This window comes from Tetrao urogallus (genome assembly GCF_951394365.1).
Source record: "Tetrao urogallus genome assembly, chromosome: 11".
Classification (NCBI taxonomy): Eukaryota; Metazoa; Chordata; class Aves; order Galliformes; family Phasianidae; genus Tetrao; species Tetrao urogallus.
Genome location: NC_136824.1, coordinates 12712773 through 12723195, shown reverse-complemented (window position 1 = coordinate 12723195; position 10423 = coordinate 12712773). Strand labels below are relative to the sequence as shown.

General features: G+C 44.4%; 1 protein-coding gene across 1 annotated transcript in view; it reads left to right on the top strand.

Moving 5' to 3' along the window:
• Positions 1-207: 207 nt before the first annotated feature.
• PRTG (protogenin) overlaps positions 208-10423 on the top strand; it is a gene marked incomplete at both ends in the record, with an annotated part of 80106 nt that continues 69890 nt past the window's right edge. The window contains 2 exons of the mRNA XM_079541119.1: positions 208-277; positions 1035-1337. Of these exons, the coding sequence (XP_079397245.1) occupies positions 208-277; positions 1035-1337 (373 nt within the window). The remainder of the gene's footprint in view (positions 278-1034; positions 1338-10423) is intronic.

The following is a 10423-nucleotide window of genomic DNA, read 5'->3' as shown; positions in this document are numbered from 1 at the left end:
CGGGGGCATTGTCCGCCGTAGCCCGCCCCGTCCAGCCCGGCCCTCCCCTCGGCCGCCCGGCCCTGCCCCTCGCCCCTCTCCTCCCCGAAGGCCAATGGAGACGGGATGCGGAGAGTAGGGCCGGGACGGGCGCGCCGGGGCCGCTCCGTCCGCCCCCAGTCTCCTCCCCTCGGCCGCTGACCGCTCTCTCGCGGCGGCCGGCGGGGCATGCCAGCCGCGTCCCGCTGCATGGCGCTGCTCCGGGCGCTGCTCGGGGCGCTGCTCCTCCCGATGCCAGGTGAGTCCGCACGCGCCCGCCGCCGCCCCATTGTCCGCTCCGCTCCGCTCCGCGCGGCCGCACGTGGTTTTATTTATCCGACATCGGCGCCCGCGCGGCACCGGGAGCGGGAGAGAGACGGAGCGCGAGGGAGAGCGCGAGCGCGGCCCCGCTTTGTTCGCGCCGCGCCGCGCCACGACGGGGCGGGCGGTGCGGGGCGGCGGGCGGCGCCCCGCCGGCAGGAGGCGCTCGTGGGCCGCGGGGCGCGCGGCTGTGGGCTGCCACGCGCTCGCGGCCCCGGGGGTGCGCGAAGGGCTGCGGGCGAGAGGCCCTCGGGGGCCGGCGATCAGCCCGGGAGGGTTCCGCCAAAGAGTTCTTGTAAAATTAACCTTTTACGACTCGCCCCGCTCCAGCTCATTTGACAGGCTTGTAAAATTAGCGAGCTCGCCGCCCGGAGCCGTACCGGCAAAACGAAGCCGACACCTGTGCGGCAGCCCCTGCGATAGGGCGCGGCGGGGCTGTGAGGCGAATCCCGCGTGGTGAGCGCCGAGCGCGGCTGTGGGCGCGTTGAGCTGTCGGGGCGTTGCGGAGCCCGACGGCTTCACGCGACCCAAAGCCCGTAGCGCCGATTTCCCTGAGGGTTCTGGGTTGCGGCTGCGGGGTCCCGAACTCCGTGCAGTCGTTAATAGCGAGTTAAGTTGCACCTCGTGCTGTGCCTGCTGCTCCCAGCTCGCAGTGCGCTCCATCCCTACAGCCGACGTCTTTCTCTCTCCCTCAGGAGTGTGGTGCTTTAGCGAACTGTTCTTTGTGAGAGAGCCTCAAGATGTGACTGCCTCCAGGAAGGATGCGGTGGTGTTAGACTGCCAGGCCCGTGGGGAAGCTCCTATAACTATTACATGGTTGAAAAACGGAGGCAAAGTGTCTGAAAATGAAAGGATCTACACCTTATCCAATGGCTCTTTATACATCAGTGAGGTGGAAGGAAGGAAAGGAGAGCAGTCTGATGAAGGATTTTACCAGTGCTTGGCTCTGAACAAGTATGGAGCCATTCTCAGTCAAAAAAGTCACCTTACACTAGCAAGTAAGTGCCAGCTCTTGTTTGTTAACCTGCTCCCGAGTCTGTGGCTAAAGCTCCTCAACAGTGCAAAGCGACTTACTGCTTTGATGTTTGTGTGCTTGAAAAGACGAATCCTGCAGGTTTGTTTCTTTTTAAATGTGTAAATATTATGAACAAAACTTGTCACGGCCCTGTCCAGTCCCTGGTGTGGGCAGGGAGACACAGCCACACGGGGGGTCTCATGGGTTTGGTGCCTTGTGTGTGTGCAAGCTGCAGTGCAGAGCTTCGCTGGCATGCGGGCAACCTGCTACAAAAGTTCTGGGTCTTGTTTGTCAGGTGCCATTTGTGAAGCTTTTCCGCAGTTATCTACAAATCTAATCTTTTTTGTTTTCCTGGTCTGATAATTTGATGTTGTGCTGAGCAATCTTGGGGATATCCTGGGGCCAGAGCAGAATGATAATAGAGTTGCCTGTCTTTGAGATGGGAGGGAGCAGAATGGTTTTCAGGACCTCGGTGAAGACTGAATTACCAGGTCCTTACTGTTCCAATAGATAAGATAAAAGGGAATGGCCTCCAGTTGCACTTGAGGAGGTTCAGGTTGGAACATTAGGAAAAACTTCTCCAAAAGTGTGGTCAGGTATTGGCACAGGCTGCCCTGGGAGGTGGTGTAGTCCCTGTCCCTGGTGGTGTTCAAGAGCCATGGAGATGCGGTACCTATATGGGTTAGCAGACATTATTGGTAGGTGGACAGTTGGACTAGATGATCTTGGAGGTCTTTTCCAACTTCAATGATTCTGTGATATGCTGTGTACGCTCAGCCAAGCAGACACAGGTACTGTCCCATTTGGAGATACTGCAGGGTCCTCTGGGATCAATGCTAAGGGCCTGTTATGCTGTGCCATTAGGGAAGCAAGAGTCATGACTGTAGGGCACTCCAGGCCCTTATGCTGGATGAATGGTGAGAGGAATAGTCACATGTTAGTGCTATTACAGCCCTAACAGTCTGACCCTGAGTGTGTGTTGGCCTCCGTTTCCCTACCATCTTTTAATGTATTGAACAAGAGATGTGTGCTGCAGAATGAATGCTATGCCTTTCCCATGACAGTGCAGAGCTTTGCCGGTAGGCTGGAATCATTTCAGAGAAAGTGTAACACAGAGAGTACACAGTTTATATAGTCTTCTCACGTTCCCTCACTAATAGAACTTAACTGATGAACTTAATTTAATAGGAAAAGGCTTCCTTTGACCTCTTCAACCCTGTTCTTAGTGGCAAGTTGCACTAAACCATGGCACTGATACCTTTGTGGAAACTAGGCGTTACTTGAAAATTACAAGTTTATCAAATTCAATCTGAAATTAGTTAATATAGTTGGTACATGATACTCATGTTAACTCATGTTAACATTCAGGCTTTTCTTAACATCTGTATTTTTTACTTCTGAACGAATTACAAAAACTTAACAGTAAGGTATCAGAGGAAGGTGTGAAATACCTTCTTCAGTGAGCCAGAGCTTTGGGCAGTGGAAAATCAGCCTGAAAAGCAGGTGGCTCCAAGTAAGTTATGAATTTGTCATGCTGCAAGAGGCTGTGAGCTGTAAGTTTTTAAAAACTGGCTATTTATTACTTTGTATCATGGTATCTTATTAATAGGATTAATAGACTCCGTACTTTTGATTAAATGGCAAAAAATTAAGTATTGATGTTGTTGGTGTTCACATTCACATCATTAGCTGTCAGGGATCTGCACCATTAATAAAAAGGCTGAAGAAGGCTGTTCTTAAGAGGCTAAGAATCTCATATTGTAAGTATAAAACAAAGCAGTAAATGATGGATTATGTCTCTGAGACTGAGGAAAAATTAGCATCGTTTTAAGTCTGAGAAGTTGTAGGTTACGCACTGTGTTCTTGATCTCAGAACTTCTGGAGCAGTATGGAGCATTGCATGCATTTGTGTATCACAGTAATACTCTTGTAGCATCTTTTTCCCTTTCCTCTGAGGCTGTGTCAGAAGGTTTCCTTTCTTTTTTTTTTTTTTTTTTTTTTTTTTTTTTTTTTTTTTTTTTTTTTTTTTTTTTGAATGCTTATGGCTGGTGGAGAAAACCTGAAGAGATGGTGGATCCATAATGATCCAGTAGGTGTTACTGACTTGAAGTGGTTAACTAGTGATCAAAAGTGAAATCATCCTCTGTGCAGCAGTTCGTTCCTTTTGGTCATATTCCAGTCTGCTCCATTGCAGAATGTCAGATCTTTACTGTCAACTACCAATAAAGCAGTGATTGGTGTAATTACCATTGATATCACTGAAGTCCAGAAAGCACGTGCAAAGTTAGTTTTATGTCTCATTTTTACAGTGGTTCTGCTGGCTGCCGTGTCTTGGCTGTACTTTGTAGAGGTCTCAAGTGAATGAATTTTGAAGTCTTGTGGGGGATTTTTTAGACTTGTAAATGTGTTCCGAGGCAGTTCTGAGTTGCTTCGAAAGCAGATTGCCTCGTGGTCAGGGTATGGAAGGAACCGTACATACTAAACAGGTGGAGAATAGGCATTAAATGGGCATTCTTTCTTCGGAGGAAAAAAGGAAATGCTGTCTTTAGTCTGTGGTAGCAGCAGGGTGCGAGGATGTTCTTTTACTCTGCTTGGTCAGAGCTTTTCCCAGTAAGCTTATCTTTTGCTTCAGAATTGTAATGTTTAGTGTTGCATTTGGAAACCAATAACTTTAATCTGTCCAAGAGTTTAAGATTTGAACACACAAGGAGATCAGATCTTGGTTTCTAAAGTTAGGAACTGGAAGCTGAAGGTTGCACTCTTGGCAAGAATTCCATTATTCATGTGCAAATTAAGAATTCACAGGGTTAAAAGGTTAGAAACTGGCCAGGATGAGGTTTACCCTTGTGATAAAGAGCAGATGACCCTCATTCATTGGCCAGTGCTTTCATGTAGCTCCTCTGCAAAGTTAGTGATTGCCATGAATTGTTCTTGAGGAATGCAGAAATTCAAATGTGAGCAGGCCTTTCCTTAAGTGTCACTATGGAGCCTTATCTCCTGAGCACATCAGAGTAGGTCTGCAGGGACAGGGTTCCTCCCCAGAGGCCCCAAGGCTTTGCTTTCCTGTTGTTCATCCATGCACAAAAGAATTTGACTAATTTAGGGCTTTTTTTTTTCTTTCTTTTTTTTTTTTTTCTTTTTTTTCGGTAAGATCCCCCTACTCTTTTGAGGGAAGCTGTGGAGCTGAGGTATCGCTTAGGTAAAAATAAATATTCGTTTCAGTACATGCTGGTAGTTGTTTCCAAAGCCGGTTGATTGACTCAGGGGGGAGAGAGGGAGGTTCCTGTGTAGCTCTTGGTTGAGGCTCCATGTGGGGGTGAAGCGCTAACAGTGAAGAGTAGATGACTCGCTCAAAATTCATCTTATTGCAGCCACAGCGACTGGGAGAGCTCTCTCTGGCTAGAATATAAAAGGAATGTGGATAAAGCCCAAGCGCTTTCAGTTCAACTTTGAATCAGCTGAAAATGAAGTGAGATTTCTGTATTTCTGCACTGTGAATTATGAATAAAAGTTTAACCTCAGTTGACGAAGACTGTCTGAAGTACAGACATCTAGTAAGATAACACTAAGAAAAATGGAGAAGGAGGAATCATGTTTTGAAGTTAGTAACACAGGCTTTGAGTAGAGGCTGGACAGGATGCTTGTTTATTTCCTTTTCACAACAAGTGAGAATTGGGGTCTTGGGTGGACGGAATATATACAGCTGCGAGGAGTAGTCCTAGGTTATTGTACAGTTTGTGAAGTATTTGGCCTGGTGCACAGAGCAGACTACTTTGTGGAGAGTTTGTGCTTTTGCTTACCTGCTGGGGCAGCGATGTGACTTCTGGTCCCATTGCAATGTCAATAATTGTCAATGTTTATATTTTTATATCCTACATCTCTTGCTCTGCTTTTAAATATTTGATTACTTAAGAGTGCCTCCCACTGAGCCTTATCCTCTACTGTGGCAATCATGCTTTCTTAGCAGTAAACCATGCTTGTTCCAGCTGCTTGTTCTCACTTCTGCATTGTGCCCTTCCTTGTGTGGGCACAGCTACACGTGTGGCTAACAGCACAGGAACTGGTGAGGGTTAAAATAATAGAATTAAAATAAAAGATGGTTTTAAAAACCCAGATGAGTTCCCTGATGTGGTTTGTGATGGAGCCACTTGCATGGTTGTATTGGTGTAACTGAGAGGAGTGATGTAGAGGTGGAAAGGCTTGATGCAGAGAACGTCTACTGAAAATTAGATAGCCACAGAAATAAGTGTTCATCAAACTGTGGCCTTTGTAGAGTGTTCACATAGGCAGAAATGATAACAACCTTTCTGCTGTTAATTTTTTAAAGTTAGTTTAGTTTTTTACCTGAGATAAGGGGGTTAGTAGCTGTGGTCTAACACAATATGAACTTTATTTTGTGTCATTTGATGTATCCTCCAAATTTTTGTGCAGCTTGCAGGTATGTTTAATGATGTTAATTAGTAATGGGCAGAGAAAGAAAGTTCTGCAGTGCGGGTGGGGGCAGAAGGGCACCAGTGTTTTCTCACAGAGGTGGAGTGAAGTGGCAAATGGCTGGTGTAGGGAATGGCCTTGCATTGAAAGAGATAGCAAGTCTTAATGCTGTAGGACTAGCATGGTTACGGGCAGTTTGAGGAAGCTTTTGGTTTTGGTTTTGGTTTTTACAAATGCTGCCTTATAGCTGTTGTTTTGATTAATTGATTTGAGTGTCCTGGGAAGAGAACCTTGCTTCCTAAGGTGAGGGTGAATGTGGCTGTTCCTGAGTGTGTTTAATTCCAGTATTTAAGGCAGGGGGAAGATGTTTAATGTCTCAGTTGAAGTGTTGATTGTTGACAGTAAGGAAGAATAGTAAGATTTTTGTTCTTTAATTGAAATACAATGAAGAAATTAAAAAAAAAAAAAAAGACAAATGTTTTCCTTTCTAACACTTTTCCTTTAAGAATTTTCCTGCAGAACTCTCTCAAACGTCTTTTGAGCTGAGCTTCTAAAATGAATTTACAGAAGAAATTGTCAGCTTCCTTTAAGACATGATCACTGCTTACCTTTCTGCTTTCTTTACCTGTTCTTCCATCAGTAACTGGTCTGCACATCTTAAGAGTTTTCCTCAGACTAAAGCATGGGCTTTTTTATATCATTGCCAGACAAAAGAGGTATGAATGTCTGCTTAACACATATGCACAATGTTTGTTTCCACTACCATGTCACTAGAGAATTATGATTTTCAAGGGATTTCTCAACACTTTAGCTTCAGATTTGTCAAGCATGATGTCAAATTGAGCCATTTTGTGCCCTTGCTTTTCTTCTGAGCTTATACGACCAGAGCTTTTATGTTTTTTTTTGTTTGTTTGTTTGTTTTGTTTTTTCTTACTGGCTTTTATCAGTTGCACTTTATAATGTCTAATGTTTTTTACCAACTTGATTTTTAAAGGATTGTTTGGTCTTACTGATGGTGGGCTCTGTAGCTAATAAAACCTTCTCCTGTCTGAGAAATGTTAAAGGGAAACGCGGTACCATGTGGCATGGTTCTTCTGGGAAGTTGCTCAGAGCTATGACTAGAGGTGTGATTCTTACGTGTGATGGTGTTGTGAAGTATTGAGATTTCTTTTCTACTTTCCTAGTGCAGCAAAAGATGCTGTTCTGCTCTTGCAGTGTGGTGCTCTTCCCTGACACCCCTTTCTTCCCCCTCCTTCTCTCTCTGCATTTCTTGGTGTAGAAATTGTTGAAAGGGCATTCAGTAAGGCCCCTTTTTGTCAGCCAGCTCTGATTATCCTCAAGAAAAGGATCTCACTCTGAGCAGTTGTTTGCCTAGAGACTTGTCACGTCCTCACAGTTTAACAGCTGTGGCTATTGATGGTGGGGAACAACTTAAGACAATGACAAAAGAGAATCTTGGAGGAAGAATTCAGAAGTTACTAAGCATTTTCCTACAGAAATACAGTCATCTCCACTGTTGCACAAATTTGTGTTTTGTTTTTGGGTGTTTTCCTCATAATTCCATATTTTTCTGCATCTTACATCCAAAATTGTGAACATTATCTTTTGTTTAGTTTTGCATTGTGGGTTGGTTTTTTTTTTTTTTTTTTTTTTTTTTTTTTTTTTTTTTTTTTTGTTCCATCAATAGGCCCAGCTGTTAAATTGGGATTGATTACTTCCAGTCTTTATAACTGGTAATCACCACCTAAGTGAAAAAGTAATCAACAATGTCAAATCTCCACATTTTGTTGAGCAAGTGTGGGTTGTATGGTCAACATTAGTTACCAGGGTCAACCTCTACTTAGCTTTTAAGCAGCAGCATTTTAAGCAGCCTACATTTTTAAGTTGATTGTCTCAGCAATTGAATTAGAGGAGAAAAAAATCAAAGTAAATTGTTTGTGCTGGGCAGTTAGAAATCCATTGGTAGTCTTCCTACATCTGTAGTAAAACTTTTTTTTTTTTTTTAATGGATAAAATTGTTACTTTTTTGCAGAGAGAGATACAGCAGATGTAGAGAGGAGATGGTTATGAAACCACTGGTTTGGCTGCGGTTTGTGTAATGAAGTTACAACCTTCTCTTCTGTTGTTTTCTCTGTATGTAAAAAGATTTGGAGGGAGATGGCTTTCCTTATGTATTACAGGGAAATGTAAATAAGTACTACCAGGCAGATGCTTATATGTATTTTTACCTGATGTTTCATATCTCTCAACAGTAATTCTGGTTAATTTTTGCAATGAAATAGAATTTGGTCTTCTCAGGGAAGGGAAATCTTTGCTCTGTTCTGTCAGTGTGAACATTTGCAAAGGCAAAAACAAACAAACAAACAAAAACCAACCAAAAAAACACCAAAAACCACAGTGACTTCTGGATAACTTAATCATCATGTCAAGGCCCTGTTCCAAAACACTCGGTTCTCAATTGCGTGTTGGGCTTCTGAGAGGAGGTTTCTGATAGATCAGTGCATCTGCAGTTCAGGCAAAAAGCACCTATGCATCATTCCCACCTGATCCCAGGTGCACGCAGGTCTGATTTGTGCTTGGGAAGCTCACTTAGATTCTTCTCATTACCATAACCCCTCAAATGACAAGGTACAATTTTTTTGTCTGTGCCCCTGTTACACTGAGGAGCTTTTAAAACTCCTGTTGGAATTTGGCTGATGAGAAAGCTCAGTGCATTTCCCAGCTGTTAAGTGGCTGAAGAAGTTGCGTTCACTTCTGGCTCGGGTGTTTCATTGTAGCATATTGTTCGTGTCAGAACACCAGAATGAGACCACAGGTGAAATAGTGAGAATGAACGTGTTATGAAAGTTATGAGTGCTGATAAAAAGCTTTCTATCCAAAACTGTTGCTAGTATTTAATCATTAATTTGAGGCAAAAGTAACAAAGTACTGGGATATTTTACCATCTCTGAGAGGATTACAAGGGATGAGTGATTTAAGTACTGGGGAAGGAGAAACTTGGCAAGGAGTGGAACAATTCAGTCTTGGGAGCCTTAGTTCTTGGGTTTACAGTTGTGTAAACTTATTTCCTCTTCTGACCAGTAAGTAGGAACACGCACATATTCCTTTACATTGTTTGAAAATGACCTTATATAGTTGCTTCTGCTTGTATACAGTGTTTTGAGGAAAGACTTCTGGAATATGAAATAAATGGAATGAGTGATATGCTGATTAAGAAGTTGGCAGCAAATCTAAGAACCAAGAATGCTTAATGTGGAAATAAAAAATAGGTAGGAACCTTAGTAAGTGGAGTTTACAGGAGGTGTGGGAATGGATGCTGATGGGACTTACAGAAACATAGAATGGCTTAGGATAAGGGGACCTTAGAGATCATCTAGTTCCAACCCACCTGACATGAATGGGGTTGCCAGCTACTAGATCAGGCTGCCCAGGATCCCATCCAATTTGGCCTTGAATACTTCAGGGACGGAGCACCCATATCTTCTCTGAGCAGCCTGTTTGTATGCCTCACCACCCTCTGAATAATAATGAATTTCTTCCTAACATCTAACCTAAATCTCTCCTCTTTTAATTTAAAGCCATTCCCCCCTTTTTCATGGCCCTATCAGACCATGTAAAAAGCCATTTCCCCTCCTGCTTGTAAACTCCCTTCAAGTACTGCAAGGCCACAGTGAGGTCTCCCCAGAGCCTTCTCTTCTCCAAGCTAAACAAGCCCCATTCCCTCATCCTTTCTTCACAGGACAGGTACTCCAGTCCTCTGATCATCTTCGTGGCTCTCTTCTGGATCCACTCCAGCAACTCTGCATGCATCCTGTGCTGGGTGCCCCAGGCTTGGATGCTTTCCTCCAGGTGGGGCCTCACAAGGGCAGAGTTGTGGGGGACAATCACCTCTCTCTCCCTGCTGGAGACTTCTCTTTTGGTGCAGCCCAGGATGCAGTTGGCCTTCTAGGCTGCAAGCGCACACTGCTGGATTGTATCCAGATTTTCATCCATCAGGACCCCCACGTCCTTCTGGGCAGGGCTGCTCTCATTGAGTTGCCTTCTCAGTCTGTATTCATATCTGGGATTGCCTTGACCAAGTGCAGCTCCTCACTAGGTTTTCTTATGCCTGCTTTTCAAGAGTGTCCAGATCACTCTGGATGGCATCCCTCCATTCTACTGTGTCAGCTGCACCAATCAGCTTGGTGTCACCAGCAAACTTGCTGAGAGTGCACTTGATCTCGCTGTCTATGTCACTGATAGAGATGCTGAGGAGCACGAGTCCCAGTAAGGACCCTGGGGGGACACCACTTGTAACTGGCCCCCATCTGGACATAGAGCCATTGGCAGCAACTCTCTGGTTGTGAACGTCCAACCAATTCCTTACCTGAATAGTTCAGCAAATCCACCTCTCTGTAATTTAGAGATAAGGATGTGGTGTGGAACATGGGATGCACTCTGTTCCTTCTGGAAACCTGTCCTTGACTAAGACTGTTAATACAGAGAAAGGGCATGAGGGCACAAGAATGCTACTTGTGCTATTCATATCCCAAATCTCTGTCATTGTAGGGAGTTAATTTTGATGGTAATTTGTCAGGTGATCTTCAGAAACAGTATTAGAAAACGAATACAACTTCAGTGTTTTCACATGGGATATTT